At 40.5% G+C, this 27,542-nt stretch overlaps 1 protein-coding gene and 1 long non-coding RNA gene across 5 annotated transcripts in view; one reads left to right on the forward strand and one right to left on the reverse strand.

Moving 5' to 3' along the window:
• Nucleotides 1–3,535: 3,535 nt before the first annotated feature.
• On the forward strand, nt 3,536–26,552 carry LOC106945061 (uncharacterized). Its single transcript, XR_001424475.1, has 3 exons — nt 3,536–3,563; nt 26,162–26,235; nt 26,433–26,552. It is a non-coding gene; the product is annotated as an uncharacterized LOC106945061 (long non-coding RNA).
• The window catches only part of LOC106945059 (nuclear factor 1 B-type), a 98,793-nt gene continuing 88,020 nt past the window's right edge, over nt 16,770–27,542 (reverse strand). For 3 of the 4 annotated variants that reach the window (XM_015028482.1, XM_015028481.1, XM_015028480.1), the window contains exons 11-12: nt 22,991–23,079; nt 16,770–17,036 (exon numbers count right to left, since the gene is read on the reverse strand). In XM_015028482.1, coding sequence (XP_014883968.1) covers nt 16,904–17,036; nt 22,991–23,079 — 222 coding nt within the window. In that variant the 3' untranslated portion in view covers nt 16,770–16,903. The remainder of the gene's footprint in view (nt 17,037–22,990; nt 23,080–27,542) is intronic. The other variant, XM_015028483.1, reaches the window with a different exon arrangement.

Below are 27,542 nucleotides of genomic sequence, written 5' to 3' on the forward strand. Positions count from 1 at the left end.
TGTTTCGAGATAGTTCCAGGTTGGTTTGGAGAGGTTTTTCCAAACCTAAATTAAAGTTAACTCATTTCTGAAAACTGCTTGATGATCAGAAACATTTAAGTTTGACAAGAAAACAAAAAAACAAACTTTAAGGGACCAAATACTTTTGTCTACAGCATTTGTATAATTTCACTTTGGGGAATTATTATTTTACTCAAATGTCCAAAACCAAATTAACTTTGCCTGAAAGTTATTTACGTCATGTTGGTGAGCATTGTGTGACTTAAACTTCGCAGTGATTGCTTTTTAGAATAAAATTACATTTTTGTTTATTTAGGAACTTTTCAAATAATTTCCCTCCACAATTAGGAGACTCTTAAATTTGGTGAAAACCAAAATATTTACATTTTCTATCTTCCTTGTTCTATGCTATTTATGAATGAGGCAGGTATTACTGTAGTGAACTGTCCAGTGAATGAGTGAATCATTTTAACTCGGCTTTTTGCCTTTCACTCACACACACCTGGTTTCTATCCGTCACACCTGCAGCATGTCGGTTATTACCCTCCCTCACTTGTTTATAAATAGAATGAAAATGCACTTTTAGAAAAGAGAGCACAAGCTTTAGTGGCTTACCTTAAGCAGATTATTTACATGTTTAATTAAGCTAAACATGGCAGCAGACATGTTTGATCTCCATCTGCAGGGTGCGGCGATCTGTTAGAACTTCTCAGATTTTTGTCACATTACACAAATTAGTTGCAGAGTATGATGTCTAATTGAATTTAGACCAGTTTTTCAACCCCGGTCCTCAAGGCACACTGCCCTTTGTGTTTTAGACGCCCGCCTGCTTCAGCACACATGACTTCAATCAATGGCTGATTAACAGGTTGTTCCTAATCATCTGAATCCGGTTTGCTAAAGCAGCAAACGACCAAGTTTTCTGCATTGGCAGAACCAATGGGAAGAAGAAGGAAATAAAAGATACATAAAGCTACATTTGCTGATGAGAACAGAGTTAGGCTCCACCCCCATCTGACAGAGGGGGCGGAGCCTAAAGTAATCAGAGATAATTGGTTAATATTTGCTGAGATGTGTTTTTGGGGAAACCCGTGATCAGACACAAAGGTTAAACTCATGGCGCCAGACTGTAACCATGGCAACACAACAATCAAACTATGAAGCTTTTTTTTTTTTTTTTAAAGTTTTACAAAAATAAACATTTCAATTCCTTTAAATGTTAAAATTGTTTAATTTATTGATGCTGAAACCATCAAATAAAACTTAATAATATTCTAAACAAAACAAAACCACTTTAGATCTGTTGGTTAAAATTGAAGCAGGTATTAATTTATTTTGAAGTAGATCAAAATTAATTAATACTAATTTATTATTTATTAATAAATTAATTAATTTATTTTGAAGTAGATGAAGTGTTACTGTAAAACAGTATAAACATTTCTTACCAGTTGGTGTCAGTAATGCACCATTTAGTGTTTTGCCAGCCACAAGAAGAAGAACATTCAGGGCAGCGTGCTTTGAGGACCAGGGTTGGCAAATACTGTAATGTAAAGTAGTGGGTAACTATGAAAAAGAAATGAAAGTCATTAAGATTTGTTCTCCAAAAAATGTGCAGGCTTTCACTGACCTTAAGAAGAAGAAATACAGAAGAATATGAGGGGGAAATTATATGTTGTGTTCCCTGAATCAAAGCTTTGTCAAATCACCTTTTTGTATGTTTCAACAAGTGTAGAAACATCAAGAGACCAACGTTTTTGCCCATTCTTCATTACAAAATAGCTCAGAATCGGTGATACCGGATGGAGAAAATCTCCGATCATCAGTTTGTGAATCTTGCCACAAATTCTCAAATGAGTTTAGATGTGGACTTCTGACTCTAAAACCTCGTTTAAACTCACTGAAGTTTGTGATAATGGTGTAAAATTGTGGAAAGGTGGGTTGATGATGCTTGTAGCGGTCTGAATGTTTGTGGCACCTTGATAATGATCAGCAGCCTTGTGGTGATCGTTACAATAAAAGCCGTCATGATGTTTTCTCTAGTTTTTCACCAGACATTAAAGGACTTGAGTCTGTTCCCTCCGTTGAACGTATCTCATTCTGCACAGTCGCGCCGCGTTTGTCTCAGGAAATTGAAACATACAGCGACTTTTGCCGGTCTGAACTTCTTTCAGCCACTTCGCTCGGTGACGATTCTGTGCGCTGAAGCTGCAGGGAAACCGCAGCGAGTCGCAAAGCGGGCCGAGACACTGACCACAGGCACCCAGATCCAGACTCAGTGACAGACCTTGTGGTGACATCTGCTTTTACTCAGAGAGAGCACTTCAGCACTTAATAAAGCATGTAATCACGCTGTTGTAACTCGGGAGCAGACAAAGCAGCACAGGCTTGCAGAAAACCGCCTCATAAGGCGACTTTTTCCCTCGCACACTAATGCCTGGTTCTGTTTATCTGCTTCTAGTTTATCAGCAATTTTGCTTTAAGGCCCAAATGAAGACAAAGTGCTTTGTGAAGTTGTAATGATTGATTACAGGCCTTTGCGGTACAAGCAAGAGAGCTATTTGGTGAAAATCTGACGGAAAAGGTGTCGGGCTCTTATCCTATACCCACCTGTATGCAATTTAGTGCATGTAAATGACAGGAAAAAGGAAGGAGGTGTACTTTTTAATGCTGGTGTAATTTTACAGGGTGAAAGCTGAACTCCACATCTAGTGAAAAAAAAAGACTCTTTTTGCTATCACCAAACACGTCACATAGCCGAAATACTTTCTGCGGCGTGTTTCTGCACAAACAAAACCTTCAAGTTCTGCATCGGCTTTGCAGTTTTACAGGCCGGGGCCCAAAGTCAAATTCACTTTGAGTGTGTTCTCTGCATCTGCTCTCATATTTCAGCTAAACTGCCTCCTCGGCAGGGCCAAGGAATGCATCAGGCACCATAAATCAGGCGCTTGATGGGAACTTGGCGGCCATACAGCGGCGCAGAGCGCGGCGTTATGCAGCCACGGTACAGTAAAGATGTTTTAAGGTGAACATTACCATCTTGGTGGAGGAGAGAAAAGCCAGGGGGAGGATACTTTGATTCGAGGGGAGTTTTTGAGTAAATGACAGAGCTATGAAAGCCTGTCTCACCTCCTTTGGCCTTTTGCATTCCTCTACTTGTGAATCACTATGATTGCTGCGATGGCTATAGGCTATTTATACAGCGTCAGTTACTGGTTTAGACTTTTTCTTTTTCTTTTTGTCACGCCTCAGTGTTTCAGATCGTCAAATTAAAGTCTTTTCCCTGACAAATACAAATAAAGAAAGCAGTTCTTAAATGATCATTTCATTTGTAAAGGAAACTAATCTGGTCCTGAGTCAAACAAAAACAAAATGTCACATTGTCAGAAGCTCTTAAATTTCACACAAAACACTTAAAAATGAAAGAAAATGAAAGTTTGCATGATTACATTGGATTATGGGGATAAAACCTGCTGAGGACTAACTTTTTTTTTTTCTTGAAGTGGATTAATTGAACTTTTTTTGGTTTGAGATGGATCTGTTCTGTCAATGAGAGGCTTCGGATGGTGAGTTGGACATTTTTTTAGTATTTCTGAGTTGTTTGACGAAAGCACTTACCGTGTCTACAAATATGACTGTGTCCTTTACGGGCACACATTATTGAAATCTCAAGATTTTAGCTTTACAGAGATGTATAATGTGTATGTGGACATAGAACAGGTGTTGCAAAAAAACAAAAAAAAAACAAAAGCAACATGTTCAATTCTTTCACTACATGAAATGATTCAAACAGAACCTGTGTTTCAACATGAATCAGGCTAAAATACCTCAACAAGCAACACATCTCGCACCAAACAACGGTATTGACGTCTGTCAGTCTGAGAAGCACTTTCTAAGGCCTTGGGGTCTTCAGTGGGAGCCATTATCCTAAGATGGAGACAAGGTGAACAGAACTACGAAAATGAATAAAAGAGCACATCAGCCACTCACCTAGGAAGTCACAAAAGACACAAGAACAGCTTGGAAAGCTCATTTGCTTGAGCTGAGGTCAGAATGAGGAAGAGGATTGGCATCCATTAGAGCACGTGTCAAACTCGAGGCCCGGGGGCCAATCTGGCCCGCCGTGGCTCTTCATGTGGCCCTCTAGACTCTAAAGTGACACATAAATAGAGCTGTCACATAACAGTGTTATTAAATATTATTTTATCAATTACATCAAAGCAGTTTTTATCCGTTTACTGCCGAATTACACCAATCGGTCCCTCCGCTTTATTGTGACAATTCACACAAAATCAACAAATCCCTGCACTAATTGCAAAAAATCCCCAAAACAATTGTGAAATCTTGGAGGGACTGAAAAGACGTTCAATATTAGTTAACTTTGAGAACGTATGGATATTTTAACAGTTAGTTTACAGGTTTCAGCAACACGTTCTAGCAGAACCGGCCCTTTAAGAGCGTCCATGATCCTGATTTGGCCCAAAATCAAACTGAGTTCGACACCTCTGGATTAGAGTGACCAAAAAGAAACAAAAAATAACTAAATCTCAATGTCTTAATGATCTCTAAGACCTTTGGGGAAATAGTCTGTGAACTGACAGGACAACAGCATTTAAAAAAAAAAAGCTAACATCATACCTCCAGTCAAACATGGCGGTAGACCAACCAGGATAATCCTGAAGGAGAATGGTTGGGCGTCTGTTTACAAACCGATGTTAAAATTAATTTCATTATCTTTAACATTTATGAAAACAAAAGAATCCGTGCAGGAAGCAGATACTTTGTTAGGACAGTGAATCTGGCTGCGGCCCCAGACTTGCACAGCCTGGGCGCTAAAACTTTTCTTGTTTTTCGTTTTACTCTGCAGAAGTTGCACAGGTGGGCTTCTCTGGTCGCTTGTCCTGTTCGTCTTTCTTGTCACGGTGGGAGTGAGTGAAAGAGTTCATGTAAAGAAGGCAGCCGGCGCTGTGTGTGCCAGGTTTGTTTGTCACATCTCCGCCTGTCTGCGCCTTATGCAAATGGGTGGGGGGCTGGGAGGGACAGCTCCATGGGAAACTGCTGGTGCTAATCCAGCATGTTGAACAGGGGAGGAGAGGAGTACTTTTCAATAAAGCACCCCCACCCTTCTGTCAATTCATACACACACAAACAAACACGCCGACGCGCGCGCACACACACACACACTCGCTCACAAGCATCCCCGCGTGCGCCTTCAAACAAACATCACGACAAAAACACGACGACACACAACTCCTTTCCCACTCTGACGCACATAAACACCGAACACCTGTTTCTTTTCTGCGCATCTAAACAGACATGAATTAATATGTGAACAAATCCCACGATCTTAAGACCCACTGTCAATCGGCGGGGTGTAACACCAGGGCGCTTTCAATGAGATAACAACGAGCCCCAGCGTGATCGGCCTGTACTTCCACCTAAAGATAGGCTAATAACATGGCCCATGACTTAGACTATGAAATTTATGCTAATTTGTGTGGGAATACTGGAGCTAAGAGTGGCGTTTAGGATCAGAGCTGTTTTCTTTTTAATTTTGGACATCCCTCATTCATTCCCCAAGCTCTCTCTTTTTTTTTTGCAAACACATGCAGGATAAGATTTTGGTTGTGTCTTTGTTAAAGCTCTTGAGTTAAAAGTTTTGGTGCTCATCAGAAATCCCAGAGGGGAAAAATCTGTCGTTATCGTGTTTAGGTAATTAATTTGACACAAAGTTATGGTAAAATCCAATATAGGTATTTATATCAATCACATTTAAACACAGAAAAACCGGATTTATTCGCAGTTCAGTTTTTGTGGATTTTTTTCTGTGACTCTGAAGTATTTGAGTAAAATTTGTGTATTAGCTGATTTTTTTGTAGGACAAATGGAAAGGAAAATGTTTGAGAAGCTGACATGACTGCGTGCATCGCTACTTGACACGCTATTGGTTAATGTTTACAAAGCAGCCAATCCAGGAGCAGCATTGGTTTTATATTGGCTGTACATCCAAGAGAGTAAATAAAAAAAAATAAATACTGTAGTACCACTAAAATGGTTTTCACTATGTGTATTAATGCATATTTAGCTATTGAACTATAAATATTCAGTACAGGATGTGTCAAACGTTCATGGATTCCACTATAAAGCTAAAGAAACAAGAGAAATTCAAAGGTTTTACTCAAGTTAAGTTAATTAACCACCCAGCATGTAGATAAAGGTAACTGCTGTTTGACATCTAGTATTGTCTCTCCAGTTTTTGAAAAATAAAAAGACGAGACCATAATAAATCATTTCAAAACTATCAATCTCACTATAAACAATAAATTTGCTATTGGAAAAAATATTTAAAAAGTAAAAAGAGGCAATAAGTGTGTTGTATAATGAGGCAAATCCCTAAACGAAAGCCGTATCGAAGCATTTTCTTGTTTTCAGCTTCAGCATTTACTTTTCTTTAGCTTACACTAAACCTGTAAGAAGTTTGTCTGTGTCAGCAGGATTTTCCTGACATTCACTAATCTCTTAATCTGTAGCTGAAGCCAGGGGTTTGCAGACAGGTTAGAAAAGTATCAGGCAAGACAAGAGTACAAAAAAAAAAAAATCACTCGATCATATTTGTAGGATAAAAGTGAAGGCAGTGACCAAACGCTGGGGAAAATTTCTTAGTCTGAAAATGATCAGGGAATAAAATAAAAGTTTTCAAATCATGATTCTGTCGATTGAAACCAACCTGAAACCCGTTAAATAATGTGATTAACTTTACCGAGAGCCATTGTACGGACGTGGAAAAAACATGGGACAGTGGTGAACGTACGGCCAAAACGACTCTCAAGATCTTTAATGATTTGTCTTGTTTTGTAATCACAAAAATACCCTTCATGTAATTTTTTTTAACCTTTATTAAAAACATATGGTCGAGATCACTAAACAGAAACTCTGCCTCGGCCGCTTCCTGGTAAAGTAAATGAACTTATTCTTCAATGCCAACAAGTATTAGTACATTTCTCCCATAATCCCAGCATAAATGTGTTTGTTGCAGTGCTATGTAATCATACCAGAAATTTAAGATCTACATAAGTAAACACTAACGAAATAAATCTGAACAAAGTCCACTGTGTTTGCCTCCTGCGAGATAAAGTGTGCTAAAGTCACAATTTTGTGCCAAAAGAGGAAATGGATTAATCCCTCGACTTAATTCTAGCAGCACGCAAGACAAATTTTATGTTTCTCCGTTTCAACCTCAAGACGTGACAGAGCTCTTTGTGCTGGCGTTGGCTCGGGTCCAACGGTGCGGTCCAGCCTCTGCGCTCGCAGGTCGGTGTGAGAGAACTCGCTGTGCTTTTTGCCTCCCTCCCCTCTTCGGTACGCAGCGGAGCCGTGAGGCGCCGTTATTCTCCGTTATTTTCCCCCGGAGTCGGTACGCGGAAGAGGAGGAAGAAATGGACAAACACACAAAGGCAATCAACAAATCTCCTTTCGCCGGAGCTCTGTGAAACATAATAAGACCAAATCATCATCTATTTAGCTTCGTCAAATCACTGACAGCAGGCCTTGATAAAAGAGAATGGAAAATATGTAGGGTACAAGACGCTGCCAAGACCCTCACCGACAAGAGCTTCCTATTGAAGCCAGATGTTGATTCAACTGGCCAATTTTGATAAATGGCATAATGATTACCATTATAGATTGAGTAATTTTATATCCGCATGCCACATTGTTGGTCCCTTTTAATGGAAGCCAAATAAAGTCTGATTTGCGCCCGAGGCCAGGTGGGCCTTTCTGGTGTTGGCATGCTGCATGCAGCGCCTTAATCACCGTTAGGAGGGCACCCATGCAGCAGACGAGCCACCTGGCCTGCAGGGCACCGCCGACGGTTCCTGTTGTTGTCGTCAACTGTCCAGAAAAGCCCGTCACACAGCTCCATAATGAGATTTAATTGGCGCTTTAACCTGACGTTTGCCCCTTCTAATGACCTCAATCCCATTAGAAGGACTTACTCAATCAGAGCTTCTCAAACTTGACCCACTGACCCCATATGGATGTTACCTGGTGTGGCACTCCGGTGTTTTGACGGACTAAATCTGGGGTCCAAACACCGTGTCCCCCTTTCTCCGGGGGATTTGGGGTGTTACGGCAGATTAGCGAGAGTAAAGCCACAATGGAAAATGGGTGTGGGGAGTTACAGGATCGCTGCTGGACATAAACTGATGTTTGCGTTCAGGCCTTACTGTGACAGATACTTTGGAGAATCGAGGGAAATCCAATTACTGGACTAAGATACCTCCCCCCCCCCTCTTGATCTCATACTGTCCTTATTTCCTTCCTACCACAAATCCGCTTTAAGGTTCTTGTGAAACCTTTTTTCGCCTTGCAAAACATTCCACGTTTCTGGGAATAAACATAAATCAATCAGATTGACCTCAAGTTTCGGAAGACTTGTCTTTGCTATACTGTAAAAAGAACCCTAATCCTACTGCTAACTGTAATGATTGAGTCTTCTCTCTTTAGCAAGACGGGTTTCCAGCTGCCATGTTGTTGAGAAAGCCAATGTTTCGCTCCAGGGACTTTGTCGTTAATACCCGATCAATACAGAAACTAATATTTTGGAGAAGCCTACTGACCCCACGTAAACAGAAACAGGCTTTTTTTGTTGATGTTGTTGAGGAAACCTGGAAAATGTTTTTGAAAATATACATTTGTTACTACTAGTGCTGGAAATGTGCATAAAAATAATGAGGTTGTTTTTGTATTTTTGTTTCTTTCGCATCCGTCTCATGGGTATGATTTTGTTTCCATTAAAATTCAAATGTGAACTGAAGAAGTAAATGACTAAAAAGGCGAAACAATGTCAGGTAGAATACAAATAAGTGTTGTAGTAATGTCCACATAAAAAAAGATATAAGGAAAGACAAATGAATGGACGATTAAGTAGATGGAGAAATGGATGGGTGAATTAGAAAACAACTGCACTGAGACAGATGAATGAATAAATTAATGGGTTTAGACAGTTGGACAGAGAAAACGTATTTCATAGTCTGATTTCGTTTTCTATATTTTATACTTTTCACTACTTTGTTTCACTGTTATTACTCAAAAGTTTAAATAACTTAAGTGGGCCCCACACTGATCCCTGAGGAACACCTTTAGTTACATTCCTTCACAATCCATACAGTAAGAACAAAAAAAAAAAAGCAGAAATAAAATGTTATTTCATCAATCAAACACAAGAAAGAGTCACAGTTGTGAAGTCGTTTTTGTAGCATAGCTCATTTTATTGTTTAAACAGTTTTGCATAGGAAATATATCCACTTCCAGTAATTGACTGCAGTAAAAACAGCTGCTAGCAGTATAGGCTGGATATAACAGTAACAATCACAAAAAGTTGAGCCTCTATTTACACTGATTTTTAATCTTGTGGCAATTTTAGCCCCTGCATCAAATGTAACCAGCTTGAAGGCATTGCCTAAATGCTTCGCATTACTAAAAATCAATAAAAAGAAGGGATATCAAGGCCTTCGCTATACAGTTCACAATGGACACCTGTGGCTCCTAGACTGTAAATTAAAAAGATAAAATAAAAACAAAACAAAAAAAAAACAGGTTTCCAAAATTCCTCTAAAACATACATTCAGATACATACATAGACCTTGAACACACTTGCAGTGTAACTACGATCACTACTGGAGACTGCTTACATACTGTTTTTGTTGTTGGTGTTGTTGTTGTTCGTTACGTACAAATCCGCCGTAGTTCCTCAGAGTGAAATGTGTGTGCAGAGGGAAGAGAAAGTGCCACAAAACCCCCCACTACCCACCTCCCATTAAAAAAAAACAAACAAACAAATCCAAAAACAACAAATCAGCTCTACAGAGAAAAGAAAATACATTACTTCATCCTTTCGCTGCACATAATGTAGCGCTGACCCTCTTTGCTCTGACTCCCCCACCACGCCAAAAAAAAAGGAAAATTATTTTAGATTTTAAACAAGTCTGATGTGGACACGTGTGTTGGCATATTTATAATATGAAAACATCACAAAACAAAAACAAAAATCCATAAGCGTGTGATGAAAAGCACATTTCCCAGATGAGTTCGCCACATTCTCCTCTGAGCGACGCAAGGCGTGTTTATCACATTCTACCGTTAAATACAACAGACACTTGGACAGCTTGGACAGGCACTGCTAGCTTCTCATCTCCGTTTGCTGAGAGTTACATCCTGTAGAAATGCTGGTTTTTAATGTTTGCTTTATAACCTGACGTTGACTGACTAGCAGCTAGCCAAAAAGTATGGAGGATGTGTATTGCTCGGGTGGGATGAAAATGAAGTTTCCCTTCACGCCTGCACGCCTCTCAGTCCCTTCCAGAACGCTCGCAACAAAACGAAAATAAAATCACACATATTGCATGAGTGCCACAGGTCCTCCTTGCATATGGTTGCCCTGTTCCTCTGTCGTGATTAGAGTAGTAATACTTTAGACAAAAATTAAAATAATGATCTGACATGATGCTGCAGACAGGTCGAACACTGTTTACATTATTATTTTTTTTTAATAAAGTTTCAGGACGTTTTCGACATTCAAACCGAAAAATAAACAAAAAAAATTATATATATATATACCTCAGCTGGAAAAGTAAAGTACCCTAAAGTGAAGCACCTTAAATTTATACAAAGAAGGGGATTTCTATATAGTACATCAAGCATGTGAAAAGTGCAAAATGACTGATGTGTAGATACTGATCTTTTAGGACATTCTTGAGAAGACAATTAATTATTGACCACGATCAACAACAAACTGGTCAGTAAAATTAGATAAGAGTGCTGGCTGTTTCGCTCCCTTGTCGTTTCATGCTTCAGCAGTTTTGGTTTAACGGCCACGGGACGCTTCGTTTCGACTCGGCATCAATTGGATGCACTTATTTTTCAACGATATATTTTTGTGATGAAAATAAACAAAATTACATGAATTTGCAATGTTTGAAGAACAAAACGGTTTGCTTACATGGGATTAAATGGCGATATGTACAAAAGGTGGAACGATTCGCCATGTTGGGTCATGTTGTTCTCTTTGTACACCAAGTTCAAACATGAACCGTCATTTTGTTGCTTCTTTTATACCATTTAATACTTGTAAACAAAACCATTTTTTAAGTTTTGCCCATTGGTCCGTTGTGGAGATGAATATTCTTGAAAACGGATTAGTGCACTTGATTATCGACGCGCAAACAAGGAACAATTAAACATTTTTCAATTTGAAAATATTAAATTGGGCTACTGATTAATAAAAAGCCACTAGTGCCACAAAATCTCAATAATGTGTTTTTATTTTAAATAGGTTAAATCATGAGGCAGATGAGAGCATTTTGATGTATTTACTGTGGGTGTAAAACTGTCTGTCAGCCAGAACGAAACTAAACAAAGTGTCCCGTGACAGACAGAGCGCACGACTTCGTACAGGAAAACCTGGTATGGCACAACCAAAACTGCAAAAGTACAAACTAGCGAAGAGGCAAAATGACCAGCAGCTAGCACCGATTGACACATTTCCATCAGGAAACTAAATATTTCATTCATTTTAGGACGTTTGTCACTGGAGATTTTACCCTGCTCGTCATTCGTTTCATGTCAGATGCAATCTGTGGCCTTTAATTTTTTTTTTCTTTTTTGTTTTATACGTTTTCTTTTTTTTTTTTTGTTGTTTGCTTTTTACTGGTTTAAGTGACATCACCTCCCAGCTGCTACAACAAACACATTCACACCACTCGCTTGTTCAACAAGAATTTACACCCATTTTGAGAGAGAAAAAGCAAACAAAATCATCAAATAAAACAGAAAGAAATGAAGAAAAAGAAATTACAAATTTTGAGAAACGTCACATCACACTTACTATGGCCACTCTAATCAAAGTACAATTCAAATATTCATGGAGTTTTCCCCCCCCAAAAAATAGTAATATCTAAAAGCACTAGGAATAATGAGAAATAATAACATTAATATAGTAATAATAAAAAAAAACCTTCATTGTTGTTGTTCTTTATTCTTACTGATCTCCCATCTCTCCAACCCGCCACATTTTCTTTTTCTTTTTTCTTTTACACACAGGAATACAAATGTGATGACAACACTATTCGGGGTAACCTGGAGAGTTCTAACTCAAATCCAGCATCTAAAATAAAAAAATAAACTAAATGCTAATTAATTTCTTTTCCTAAAATGGAATTGACTTGTTCTCCCCTCCTCCCCTCTCACTCAATCCCCCCAGAAATGAAGATTTACAAATACAATCTTCAAGAGAAGAGCTCCCCAGAAAAGTTTACAGTGTACAAACTCCTGTCCTACGGCAGGATTTTAAAAAGAAAAACAAAAAAAAAGTTTTATTTACTTGAACAAAAAGACCCTCATCTTCTCATTTCGCGTAGTGTCAGAGGCACTCGATCGCACAACGTCCAGCTCACACACAACACAGGCGCTCTCGCCTTGCATGCACGCTTCAGCCGCAGAGGCAGAGTTTAACCCCCAGCAACACGATCAGGATATTTACCTTTATTTACAGTCTCCCAATTTTACCAAACACTGACAGCACAGCGACCCTCACACACACTCACACACACACTCCGCAGAGGAACAGACACACTTGGGGACAATGCACTTCAGTGGGTCTCTGATGGCCGAAGGCTGCAAAGCACTTTTTCTTTTTTTTTTTTAAAATAAAACAAAACAGAAAAGACAGAACAGTGCACATAGAACGGGGTGGCTTTTTTTTTTTTAATTAATATATAAATTTTTTTCATCTGCATAATAAATCCGGGTGAAGACGAAGAGCTTGAGCTTGACTTGAGGATCATTTTGATACTGCTCACACCAGAGAGCGCGCGGGAAAATTTCGCCCCTCAGAAAAGGAAATATTTCTTTCACGATTGTAGGGAAAGAGTGCAAAAGAGCGGCTTTTTCTCTGAGAGAAAACTCTGATTTCTACATTAACGACGGTATGATTGATATACATAATGCCCTGTAATATGCCTGAGAGGTTTAGATTGAGACTTCTGAACACTGCACGGGGGAGAAGATGATTGCCTATGTGCTCTATTTAAGTGCTATATATATTTCCTTATCTAGTGGATTCTATTTAAGCTTCTAGTCGGCCATTAAAACAACATTCTTCTCTAGTCCAATAATTACTTTAACACACTTTTACTGGTTCTGCAAGGGGAGTATGTGTGTTTATATACATTTATACAAATCTACTAGGTATAAAATACTCTCTAAAGGCTTGCCTGAGCCTGTCTGGAACTGATTTGGACAGGTCTCACTAGCATTAGTTGGTGTGTGATTGTTGCGCAGGTCACAGGCCACTTAGCTGATGTGTTCGTTAAGGCATCTATTCGGGAATTGCATTCGGCTGACGTCTCCCGAGGAAAAAAAGAGAACAACAGGGCTTGGCTGAAGCCCTCCGGGATCTGAGACCGACCGAGATCCTACGAGGAAAAAAAATGATCTCCTACAATGATTGTCGCGCTCAAGTCAAGCCGTCTCTCCTGTAAAATATATGAGCTCCGTTCGAAAGGTTTACACGCTAGCACCCCAGGTGGAAAGTTGAAAGAAAGAGTCATGGTTAGGCATGGGCCGGTGTGGGTTTGAGGGAAAACACGGCATTTACAGGGACATTTAAAACAAACTGCTTTTATAGAAAACAAAAGAAACCATTATTCTTGCTGCCGCCAAAACAATTTAACATATAGATTATTGCAGCTATAAACCGGTCAATTAAATGTATTTATTATTTTGATTTTGATATGTGGACTTAAGCAAAAATTGAGACGAATCCTGTGTTAAACTTATTAGTTTACAAGTACTCAACTGTATTGCAGCAAATGTTACACCTAAGGTAAGGAGTACACCTGGCTAACATTAGCTAGTAAATTAGGCTAGGAGTACAGCTAGCTAATATTAGCTAGTAAATTAAGCTAGGAGTCCAGCTAGCTAACATTAGCTGGTAAATCAGCATATAGCTTTTCAGTTGTAGTTTCATAATTGACTTACTTTAAAGATAACTGGGGAATTTTATGTTTTACTGTCTCATGTTAAAAATTGTTTAACAGCTGAATTTTTCTTTCTCCGTAAATGTAGCATCCTTAATTCAGCCAGCTACTAATTAAGCATTATTTTTATGCGCCGACGTAGGCAAAAATATTTTAAATATTGAAGTCAGTTTAATATCAGTGACAAGTGGTAGTCGTTTAGTTACCATTTCATGAGTTTTTGGACAACTGGAAATATTTTCGAACAGCCCGATTTTGTGTTTTTTTGTAGGTGCAGTAAAGGTATTTCAGCGTTTATTTTCTAGCTAACCAGCTGTGAAGGGATAGCGACAGTGTGGCTTCTCGCAGATGGACAAAAACTGATTTTATTTCTTGCTAAAGATGTTTTAAACTTTCAAAAGCGGTGAGTGAAAATCTTTAAAAACCTGAAGTAGCTTGATACGGGTGACTGACCCATGCCTAGTCACAGCAGACCAATTAGTGACTTTGCAGCCGTAGTAAGACCTACATAGGGTGCATTCTAATGTTTTTTAATACATACTTCTAAAAAAAAAACTTCACCCTTTTCCAAAAAAATATATTACACTGAAACATGTCTGACTGTCATTCGGTAGATGCTGGAGGAAACAAGAAAAAGAAAAATCAGACCTTGCCTTACACTGCATAGAAAGCAGTCCCCACTTTGGTCAATAAAAAAAAAAAAAAAAAAAAGGAAACACCCACAACAACAACAACATCATCAACAACAACAGCGACGGACAACATCAACAAAATAAATGCATTACCATATTTTCTATCTCCAAACTAGCCTCTAATAATTGACACATCTATAAGCACTACCTACATAGGCAAAACTTGGTATTGCATAATTTTCATATTTCTGAATTCCACCCTCCACAATAGTAACGGGAAGATGAAGAAAATGAGCGTTGAAGATAAGAGAGAAAACAAAACGATGAAAAGTTATCAGAAAAAAACCACCAAAATACTGAAAAACAAAACAAAAAAATAAAACCAAATGCTGGTAGATTACAAACTTTAAAACAGCAACTATACACAGCCTTGATATGCAATGTAACTGTGAGATAGAGTAGTACATGAAGTTAAAAATCAACAATTTCATTCAAAGTACAAAACAATTCTTATCATAAAAATGTTAATTTTTTTTCTCTCTCTCTATAATGATAAATGCAGCAAAAACAACTGTAGTGATGTCTCTATATTCAAAGGCAAGGCACGTAATGTGGACTATATGTCGTCGTGCAAAATTAGGAGTAGTATCGGAGAGATTTGTTTTTTTCTCGTGTGTGTGTGTATATATTTATATATAAATGCGTGTGTGTGTGTGTGTGTTGTCTGGACTGGAGGGGCAACAGCTGCGGGATTGCCATGCAGAGATCTTGATTTCGGGGATATGCCACCACCTGGATTCATAATTTCAGTTTTCACCCTTTCCCACTTTAGAGTTCGCCTTGCACAAGCTGTAGCTTTACCCATGAAGATTACAGTACATTTGCATGGATAATAACTGCACACATAAGCTTTATAAGCTGACGGCCAAATGCTTTTTAATTGAAACAAAATGTCTCTTTCACACACACTTTGTGTGTGTGTAATTTCTCGACTTATTTTAGATTGTTTAAGAAAAAAGAAATTGCCCATCGTGATGGGAAGTGCTCAGATCAGATTAAGTGCTGTTTTTTTTTTTCTCTGTTGCACAGGTAGCTTTATGCTCGACTTCAAACTGCCTTTCACACTTTTTTACTCATGCGAAGAGATGGATATGTGACTGAAATCATATTCTTAAACATTTAATAACTATCCCCCTTCCTTTAGAGTCTTAGGGCAGTCAGACTGATAGCTTCCCTTCAAAAAAAATTCAATTGCACTTGCCTCTGTCGCAAATTTTTTCTTCCTCTTTTATTATTACATTCCTTTTGAAAAGGACTTGCGAGTCGTTTTTCGTCTTCTTTTTTTTTAGTTTTTTTTTTAGGAGGGGTCCAATGTCAAGCTGTTAGCATTTAGTGTTTTTTTTAAAACTGCATCGAGAGTTCTCAACTCTCCCCGTAAGTGTTTACATTAGTTCTTGAAATAAGTAGCAGTAAAGAAACAAAGTCAACACATTTTTTTTTCCTTAAAAACAAAGAGTCGTATCACAGTAAACTGAAATCAAACAGAAGAAAAAGAAGAAGAAAAAAAAGAAACACTCTGAATTCACAATTTTTTTTTTTGTTTTTTTTTTTGTTCCTACGGTGTAGACAGTGAATCGTTCGTTCGTTCGTTCAGAGTCTCTGAGCCATCCACCAGGCAGGGATGTATCTGCAGACCCCCCCTCGGTTGACTGCATGCGCGTGTGTGTGTGTGTGTGTGTGTGTGTGTGTGTGTGTGTGTTGCGGGGCGTTCAAAATGGTTTTCACCTTCCTCTGACGTTGAACAATAAGTAGGAATTACTGCCAAGAGTCTAGAGTGTCATGCAATTAAACATTAAGGCATCTATACATCACAGTATTCAGATGGATTGAAAAAAGTTCTGCAAACGCAACAACTGACTGGTGGGTGGGTGGATGTGTGCGAGGAGACATCAGACCTGAAGCTTTTCTTCCTTCCTCTGAGCCGTCCACTCATCATCTTTACTTCAGGGCCACTGTCCATCATCATCATCATCATCAGGAGGAGGGGAGATGGAAGAGGTGAGGGGGGGGGGGGGGGTCAGGAGGTCGAAGGTAAGGAGGTTGATGAGGAGGGGGTTTATGCAGCACCTGCTGCTTTGCTGGTTTCATCCATGGCTGCAGACACCTGTAGTGCCGGCTCTGCCCCGCCCGTCCACCCCGGCTGGGGGGAGGGCAGAGGTGCGCCGAGCCTCGACGAGCTCAGTTCCCGGACTCGGCGGGGACCAGCGGTTCACCAATGATGTTTATGCTGTAGTTCTGGTGGACATTTGTTGGCAGAATCGGAGTCCCGTTCGACACTTGGAATGGAACTAAGCTCGCCCAGGTACCAGGACTGGAAAAGGAAAGAAAACACACAAAAAGGACAGAGAAGTGACAGTTAGCGACATGCTGGGAGCTTTTTCCTTTTTTGCAGATTTATGAAGTTATTGTGGACATCAGGAACCAAAGACAAGAAATAACAAATCCTTTTAATGATTTTCCACTGGAAATTGAAGTGACTCAAGTTTTCTCCAGCTCAGTGGAGCACTGAGTAACGCAGGGCAGTGCCGGTCAGCTGGCTGAAAGAAGAATGCTATGCTTGTCACTCGGTTCTTCTTTTCAAAAAAAAAAAAAAAAAAACTTTGCTAGCAGGGCTGCATGTTATTGGAAAATCAGGCAGAAACCACATTAATAATAAAACTTTTGCTCCATATTTTGCTCACTCGTCTGCTTTCTTTCACTTATAGTCGTGGGCATCAGGAGACGACATCCAACAGGCTGAAAGTCACACCGGCGTGAAAAATGCGAACCCATAATAGCTAAAATGTCGCAGCCAGCAGCTGCATCCCTACCAACTCTAAAATAATAATGTAAAGAGTCATCACAATGATTGATGTTAACTGAAGGAGCATTAGCTTAAGTAAACTGCTAAAAAAATAAAATAAAGAAGAAATGGAAACTAAAGGAGAGCCACAAATCTGATAATCAACAAGCAGGCATGTCTGGTAAGCAACCAACTGCAGGCTTTATCTGAATAACTAACCAGCTAATGTTAGTTACACTTGTGTTAGTTTATAAAGAGCGCAATGGAAAAATGTGTATTTTGTGGAATAAGCGCTTGAAAAATACTGCTAAATTTAGTATTTGTTATTGTATATTGAATACATGTAATTAATAAAGGTGGGAATGGTTGTTGCCTGCAGGTTTCACAAGGTGAAGTGTCTGAATTTACTCTGACTACACCGTAGCAGGCTAACAATTAGCCGCTAACGATGCTAAAATTCGATTTTGCTACTTAGCTGCTATTTAAACAATTATATCCAGTTTTCTATGAATCACCTCCGCTACAAAATATATGGATTCGTTTCTAACATTCACCCAAATTGTCAGAACATTAAAAAATGGCCACAGACACAAGGTGCCATATTTGAATTTGTAGGAACTCTTATGGAAGGCTAACCAGTAGCCGCTAACGATGCTAAATTTAGATTTTGCTACTTAGCGTGCTATTTCAAACGATTTTTTTAAGCTTCTTTATGAATCTGGAAATATTTAACCACCTCCAATATAAAATATATGTATCAATTTCTGAAAAATATTCACTCAAATTATCAGAATGTAAAAAAAAAGAAAAAAAAAGACTTTTCGGCGTCAGAACCGCCTTGGTTTTAAGACTACACTGAAACCTTCTCTCTCCAACCATGTTACTGCTTTCTCGTCTCATGAGCTGCCTGTAAATATGCATATTGTGTTTTTTATATATATAAACGCAGTATTTTGGCTAATACCGTGAGAATCTCATACTAAGACATGTGACACGACTGGTCTGAACTAAGCGGAGGTGATCCCGGATCATGTGAGAGGGTCGTGACGCAGTGCCCGCTCCTCTGCAAAGAAGAAGAGGGGGTTAAAAAAAAGAGGAGAGTGGGGGTCTGTGCACAAAGCTGCCCCATCCCTATTCATCTCACGCTAATGGCAAAACAACACGGTGATTGTTCCTGGGGAGCAACGGTGCTAACTGAAAACGCGAGCGGGAACAAGCGGCATGTTGTTCCCGAGGGGCGCTGCGCTGCGTAGATGTCAGATAATTAGCCCCCCCTGCTCTCCTCCTCGTCCTCTTTACTCTCCTTTTCTTCCTCACCAGCCCTCAGTGTGCACCAACGCGTCACCCTCGCCTCGGATGAGAATACCTGCGACGCAGATTTCAAGTAAAAAGAGTGAAATGTTTAAGGAGTGTGGAGAGAGAGAGAGGGGGAGTCTCATGAAAAGCAACTCTTCAGCCTGTCTGAGTTTCACATCAACCACTAGCCGCAGTTGTTGCGCTTAAAACAAAGAAAGTGCAAATTTAATTCACCTCGGGGCGTGAAAACACCAGCTGCCTGAACGACGAAGAGAAAAGACGGCAACGAGAAAGCAGCGGAGATGTGTTCACAACAAAAGCAAAAATCACAAGAGCTCTGTTACATTCCAGCTCGCAAAGAGTTAAAAAAAAAAGACTTGAAGGCTAATCCTCTAACAGTTTTTCTTTTTTCCTGTCCAACCAGCCCTTCTACTCCTGCTTTCTTCCCTCCCTCCTTCCCTCTCTCCTCCAGCCCTGCCAAAAATCATCGGACAGGAAACGGGGGATTAAATTTTTCCTACCTTGCCAAACAAAGAGCGCACAGAGCGGGCCAGGGGGCTGCAGCTCGCTCTCTCTCGCTCGGTCTCTCTCTCCGTTTCTCTTTCCTTATGAAACTTCTTTAATGTAATGGCTTACATTAAAACGGGGGTGGGGGAGACCACACAGCTACAAAAGGGCACTTGCGGGTCTTTGTGTGCAAATCGTCCTTAATCTCATTAAAATCGACGGCTGTCAGGCCGTATCTGCATCCTACGAACCAAAAGCTGCGCCGCTCCTGCTCCGAGGCTTGCGCAGCACTTTGCAGAAGTGTTCATACCGCCTAAACTTTGACGGATTCCGTCAAGTTAAAACCCACAAAACTTCAGGATCCGGCGCGTGCAAGGCCATGGAGAACGGGTTTCAAAATACTCCATAAAAAAATCTCCAAAAGTTTGGGGTTAATGTAAAAGTTTGCAGAGCCACTTGTAGCTGCTGTTACAGCTGCAAATCTCTTGGAGTGCGTCCTTTCCTAATTATCTATATATTTTTAATACAACTCTCCTTTGGAAAATAGCTGGACTTTGACTAGGACATCCTAACAGCTGAACATTTAAGCTCATCCTGCTGGAAGGTGAACCTCTTCCCGTGTCTCAGGTGTTTTTTGCAGGTGTATTAACTCCAGCATGATACTGCCACCACCATGTTTCACTATGATCCAAGGCGATGTGCAGTGAGATTTTAATTCCATTTATAGGATTTTGCATGTTTTTCCCCTACATGGTTTCTGGGAACTTGTAATCCCGTAACCTTTGGGGTTTTATTCTTGCCAAAATGTCTCTAATGTTCTCCAACAAATCCCTGAAACTTTTAAAGAATAGCTGGATTCAAAATATGATTAAATAAAAAAATAAAAAATAAAAAAACCCACACAATTCACTAATTATGTTCGAAAGGCAACACAGGATTTTCGCTGGCATGGAGTGGGCTCGTCCAAATGCACACCACACTTTTCAGATTTGCTTGTTTCGTTTTTGTACCGTTTATAGTCATGCACGTCTTTGTGGTGGTTTGCCACAGAATATACACTGAGGTTTGTGGCTGCAACATGATAACATGTTGAAAAGTTCAAGAGGTGACTTGGCTTGAATGGGCTTAAAATAAATGCTGAGTAACTAGGAGGGGGAAAAAAGGACACAGAAAATGACGGGTTTGCTCGGTTGACATTATGCGATATGCAAGATATTCCTGCACTCGAGCAACCCCGGCCTCCATGTTTGCGTTTCCTCAGGTAACCTTTAAGACGGCCTAACTAACTCGGCGTTCCCAAACCTCGCAAAGCACAGCCCGGCCGTACAGCGTGCTTCGTTTAAGGATTAGCTCGCTAAATTAGATTATCTAATGGCATCTTAATGGATTGCTGACCCATTTCCTGCACAATGGCAACATGCGAGTCTGGCAGCTTTTTCAATTTGGACGCTACGGTGCTGGAGAGACGCGGTTCAGCTTAAAGGGGCGACGCAGATAAAAGAGATCCGATGGATTCCAGCTCCATGGGCTGGTCAGCTAAACAGAGGGAGGGATAAAATAAATAAAATAAGTTAAATTCGGGAGACTTATTTGTCCTCATTACTGTACTGTACAGTCACATGGAGTGTGAGTGGAAAAAAAAAGAGCAGGCATTTCTCTCTGCTACCTCTACCCGCCTATTAAGAGGCCTGTTAAGGGGGTCTGTGCTGCGTGCATTTGTGTTTATAACTTCAACAAATGCAAACTGACCTGTACACACACACACGCACGCACACACACACACACACGCGCACGCACACACACACACAGATAGCTCTGCACATCCAGGGGAAAAGGAGGTGCAGGGAAACAGGAAAAGGCTTAGCTCAGCTCGCCTGCTCTGCCATGCTGAAAACGATTCAGGATTTCTTTCTCTCCCCCCAAGAGAGGAGAGAGAAACACAATGTGGAAACAAGATGGAGGAGGTAATCTGTACCTTTAAGTTAAACACAACAGAGCATCGGGTCAAGATTAAGCAAAGACCAGATAATTCCTGAATGGCTGCAGTTACGTGCCTCAAACGGAGCTTTTTTATTTTTGTTGTTGTTGAAGAGGGAGAAAAAAAATCTTGCAAAATTATTACACTGCATGATTTTTTTCTTGCCGTTTCATTACAGAAACACTAATACTGAATTTTAATTATCATTCTTTGTGTAAATAGAGAAGAGGTTCTGCACCAAACAAATACTAAAACACTGGACTCCCCCCCCCCCAGTTCATTAAATGAAGTAATCTCTCCATGTTAGCGGTCGGTAAATGCATCAACCAGCAATATGTTGTTTGATGCACTTAATTATAAGGTCACCACAAATCAAATAAGGGTTATGGACATGCAGTGCCAGCAGCGTTTATTGTGGCGCCTGATGAACATGCGTGAAAACACTTAAAATAAATCAGCCTTTTAACACTGATGCGTCATTTCACGCTTAAAATACAGAGGGGGGGGAAATAAGACAAGATGGAATCATTTCACTTTGCAGGTTTTCTGTAGAGTTAAGATCTGATAAAAAAAAAATGTATTTTGTGTTTGATGAACCGATTCCTGTCTTGCTTTGGTTGAAACACTCAGGCTCTAAACCACTGGAAAACAGCCACAGCGTTCTTGTCAAAACGTTTGACGTTTCAAAGAGTTTATTTTAATTTTTTGATCTAATTCCACGGATTTAGGAAGCGAAATGGGCCCACAGCATCACTCATCCGCCGCCGTGCATCGAGAGTGGCAATGTAGCGCTTTTCTACACCCTCATTTTTGCTTTACATTAAACTTGGAGCCTCTGTAGCCCCTGTTGTTTACCTTTGTAATGGTAGGACGAAAAGTTAGCAGATGCTAAGCAGACGTTGGTGACGCTAAGATCGTGATTCTAAATTTTAAAAGGCTTCATTTGCATTATGTTGAATGGCTGAGTTAGATAAAAACTCAGTTATGATGTTTCTTAATTTAGGATTTTATTCCTGCTTAATACATGCAGTCAAATAAAAAAAAAAGAGAGAGTTTAAGCTACGGTAATAAAATGATTACTATATTTAAAGCTTTTTTTTTTTTTTTTTTACACATCTTTAGCGGGAGTCCCACTAATCTCTGCTGGATTTGAACCAAAGGTACTCCCATTTGGCTCGATTGAGGTAGTTTCCAACCAAGGAACATGGAGTACTTTTTGTCTTTTATGGTCAATGATTGCTGCAATTGCTTTTATAACTAAAGTAAAGTCTACACAGGTGAGTTTGCATGTGTTGCAGTGGAAATGATCAGCCCAGACCTCAAAGGAAACTGGAAATGTTTATCGCCAGTAAAAGCCTGAGCAATGCATTTCTAAACATGACTTAGCAAAGGAGAAAGCGCTTAATAATTACAAGGGAAGTGCTTAAGTCAGAATAAAGGGGAGAAAAGAACAAAAAGGAGGGAGTGAAACACTTTAAAAAAGGGCAATAACTTTTTTTTCAAAAAAATTTTCCCATCAAAGAAACGCATGGAGTAATTGCGGCACTAATAGGCGCCGCAACTCGTGTGCGAGAACACCGCTTTATGTGGAGGATGTCAAAAAATAAAGAGCAGACATTAAATTTCAAAAGGGTAAAAGTGTAAATACATGTGATGTGTGAGACAGAAGGGAGACGGCAGATGAAAAGAACGAAAAGGTTACCTTTGCCAAGCAATCCCCAAAGTGTCGTCAGTGGCACTGGGGCCATAATGCCTGCCGTTTTGAGTCACGCTCCAGTCACACTTCCTCAGCTGTCAATTGAAACCTAGCGGTCAGATCACTGGGCCAAGACAACTTCCACTTCAGATTACACTACAACTCAACACTGTATACACACATGCATGCAGGACAAGGGCAGGACCTCAGAACGGGCCCAAAATTTAAAACATGTGTACTTGATGAACTGCAGTTTTCTTTCTATATAAATGTAATTTCTGTAGTGGGGATTACAGTCAATTAAGAGCAGACATGAAGCGGGGTGGGGGGAGGCATGCAGTTAGAGTTAGTGGCAGCAGCTAACCTGGAAGTTAAGGAACATTTAGTGGAGTTAGTTGGTTAGAGAATGTGAGTGGCGTGTATAAATAGCACCTTACAAAAGTATCCATGCTTTCTGAATTATTCCACATTTTGTCACGTCATAAACACAAAGTAGTGAGCAACGGTGAAATAGGAGGGAACTTATGCTTTGCTTTCGTGTTGTTTTCAACAAATAAAAGTCTAAAGAACGAGGCGTGAGTTTCTATCGGGTTCAAGTGTCACAGGTTTTCGACCTGTCTCGGGTTAAATTCAGCGTTTTGCACATTGAGAGATTGAAAGTATCTCCCGACTTTTCTAAAAAGCCTTTGTGAACGTCCGTTTTTAAGTCTCGACTTAATCGACACAGCATGATGCTTCTGCCGCTGTGTTTCAAAATGGAGGTGTTGCGTTCAGGTGTTAAGTTACTTGTTAGTATATTTTTTTCTTATTTCAAGTGCACCAGGATATTTGCACTGGAAACCAAAAATACTTGGTGAAATTGTGTGTTTTTGCAGTGTAATAGTCCTCAGGATAATAGATTCCCCATTCGGAGTTGTAGCTCAGTGCAGCTCCTCCAGAGTTGTCACTGGGCTCTTGGCTGCTTTTCTGGTTAATGTCCAGCCTTTGATTTAAATTCGTGTCCTGGTAGCTTTGCAGCTGCACCGTACACCTCCCCGTTTTAGACGATGGACTGAGATAAAAATGAGAAGTCCAGACTTTGGTTTATTGTTTTAACTCTTTTTTTTAAGCTTCTCCACAACGTTTCCCCTGATGTGTCGTCTGCTGTGTTCCTTGGTCTCCATGTTTGCTCGCTAAAGTTCTCCGAGACTTTCACAGAACAGCTGGACTTAATTTGGTTGCATGAGATTTTATTTAAGAGTGTCAAAGTGAAAGGGGCCGAACACAAAAATGCTCACCACAATGTTCCCTTCTATGCCACAATTATTCACTACTTTGTGTTGGTTTATCACATAAAACCCTCCCCCCCTCCAAAAAAAAACAACAACACATTTTATCTTTTGCGGTTGTCACAATGTGACCAAATGTGGAAAAGCTCCAGCTGCATGAGCGGTTTTGCAAAGCGGTGCATTTCATCTGTGAGCAGTCACTACAGGTGGAACCTGCTGAAGCCGTGCAACACGTTCGACTCATGCAGCCCGTCGATAACCACCGCCTCACTGCAGAGCGCTCTCCCCGGTCCGGGACGGAGTGCGCATGCCCCCCAGCATGCAGACTTTATTTTTTCATTAGCTAACTGTTTTTATTGATTTGGGGTCACAGTGCAATGAAGTTAAACCACACACACACACACACGTACTGCTAACCCTCCCTTTCCCCACTCTTTCTTCATCTCGCATTTCAAAACACGCCAACCTTACATACAGATTACAAATTACTGCAACATAAAAGCCACACACACACAGACCTCGTCGTCTCCCCTGCATGCATTATGCGGCCGCACGTGTCTGCAATCCAGCTGAGAGCTATCCCTGCCAAACACCAACCTAACCTTGCCCTGTGGTCAACACATTCATTTAGTAATGCATCGGGATAAAAAGTGCACCGTTAGCACTCTTTGTGCAGCGGCGGACGCTCTGCAGAGGCTCTTAAGAGAGATTTAATCAGAAAGACGCTGAATATTCAGAGCCATTTGCAGCGGTCAAGAAATGTGCTCTTGGTTTTTTTTCTCTTTCTCTCTCTCTCTCTCTCTCTTAGCACCTGGACGGTTTAATTCTTTTATTCAGGGAGACGTTTCTCTACATCCTCTGTCTGTCACTGAGCTAAACGTGAGACGGCAGCAGCGAACACTTAAAATCGTCCCTTTAATCAACAGCTGCTGAGGAGAACTAAATCAGGACACAATGAGAAGTTGCTCCATTCAGAGTGTTTTTGTTTATCGAAGGTTGGGAAAGTGAACCCTCTCTTCCCCCCCCTCCCCCGACTCCCACCGTCGTTCCCGCACTCCGGAGGCTTGACAATAGCTCGGAGAGGACATGCGGGCTGAGCCAGACGCTCCGTGCCCACCGCTCCTCGAGGGGCTCGCCATCTGTCCGCTGGCACCAGCACATCAGAGCGGCGGCGCGGGGCAGCAGGGGAGAAGACGAAGAAGAAGAAGAAGAAGGAGGAGGAAAAAAAAAAAAAGAGAGAGAAAGGGGGAGGAGGGGACGGAGCCGGGGAACGTTAGCAAACAGATGCGGGCAGATTGTGGATTAGGATCCTTCCTTAGATAATACCAAATGACATCTGATCACAGATCTCTCCCTGTGGAATGCTCCACGGTGGCATTCCCTCGAGGGGTTAACCAAGGCAGGAGATGAATGGAGGGGTTTTCACACGCTCGCTGCCTGCGACTCGTACAGCAGGTGTGATGTTGTTGTTTTGTTTTTGTTCCGTCTTAAAGCCAAATGTGTCGCGTGTGTAATTTGTCATTATCGTAAATTTTAAAAATAGAGGCCCACGTTAATTGTAAAACTCCTCCAATCTGTTTGTTTCGGAATAATTTAGCAATTTCAGCTCGAGTAGAAATAGTCTGAACAAATACCAGAGGATCTTTACGTGCAGAGCCTCTCCTCAGTAAAACACGATTGTGAAATCGGAAGAATATTATTAATATTTAATTTTAAAACGTAAAAGGGTAAGATAATTCGTTATTAGTCCCACAAGTGGAAAATTTAAGTGGATATGGCAAAATAAGAGTAGAAATGAAAACCTGCTAAATAAAATCCAGAGCGACCAATTTGTCTTGTAATTTAATCTCAGCATAAATCCAGCTCTTCTGTGAAGGCCTCAGAGTTTCTTTTTTTCTTTTTTTTGGAGAACATCGGTGATCAAACGGCATCATGAAGACCAAGGAGCTCAGCAGACGACTCAGAGGAGAAGTTTAAAGTGTGGTAAGGTTCTTCAAAAAAAAACATCCCAAGCTCTGAGCAGCTAAACATAACGGGCACAAACTTTAAAGTTTGTGGTTGAAACGTGACAAAATATAACAGTCTGAGGAGTTATGAATGCTTTTTGCAAGAAATATCATTTCATCCCGATTATTTTATTTTGAAATCTAAAAAGGTCTCTGTGCAAATCCCTTAAATAGGAGCACAAATGAAGGGGAGACGAGGCCCAGCGCTGCAACAAAACGCTCAGTTTATCATCTCCAAGCGCAAAAACCTCATGGGCTTGACACAATAAACACACCGTTGCCAGATGAGGACAATGACGGAGTATTTTGAGAAACTGTTTAGTCTTGAGAGACTTGGCTCTGATCGAGTCTAGTTTTTTTTTTTTTCTGCCCCGAAGGGCCAAAGTCCAGGTCTTCAAATACGACCAAACCAGAAACAGACACAAGAAGACACAAGATGAGTCGCAGGGAAGGAAAAAAAACAACAAAAAAACGAGCTAATAATCCCGAGGAAAAGTTGTAATCATCTCATTTTTAGGTGTTTTCCAAACTATGGTCAATAATACTGCTGCTGGATTTCTTTGGGGGGATATTTATACATCTTGGCTGATTCGTGCTTTAAAATCTGGAGCAAAAATGGGCTTTTATCGAGTCTGAGAGCAAATCGCTGGACGAAATTCAGCAGCTGCACTCGGACCGCTGCTGTGTTCTGAGCTCGCTTCATGGCCCACAAAAAACACGGCTACCAGAAAATGTGGAAGACAAACTGTACGACATCAGCCAAGTGATTCCTCCCTCTCCTCCTCCTCCTCCTCCTCTTCCTCCTCTCGTCTCCCGAGTGGAATCAAAGCGTCCCAAACCAGGCTAAAAAAAAAACTAACATCCCCCCTTTTTTTTCTTCTCTATTTTAAATCAACATTTTTCAAAATCCCATGATGAATAAATAAAAGATGGAGAGAGACAGACAGTGAGAAAAGAGAGGCCGGGTTTGTGATTTTTACGAAGCATAAAGATCGGAGCCGGGGAGAAACCCGGCGATCGTTATGTAGCCGTGTGCAGATGCATTCAATTAGTTGTGGTTGGAAAAGCCTTGGCCTCGGACCAGCTCTCTCAATAAGACACGGTGGAGGGGAGCAGCCTCGCTTTCTCGACCGAAAAGCCCCCAAAACTGCAACGCGTCTAACACACAAACACACACAAAGGGCTGCCACTTCTGTCCGAGGACATCCTACAGTAACACGCCGGCACTTTTTTCATTATCAGCTTGTAAATAAAGGAGTGTGTTGTATAAGGAAGTGTCGAAAG

This window comes from Poecilia latipinna, unplaced genomic scaffold (genome assembly GCF_001443285.1).
Source record: "Poecilia latipinna isolate Pla-1442-1.1 unplaced genomic scaffold, P_latipinna-1.0 Scaffold126, whole genome shotgun sequence".
Classification (NCBI taxonomy): Eukaryota; Metazoa; Chordata; class Actinopteri; order Cyprinodontiformes; family Poeciliidae; genus Poecilia; species Poecilia latipinna.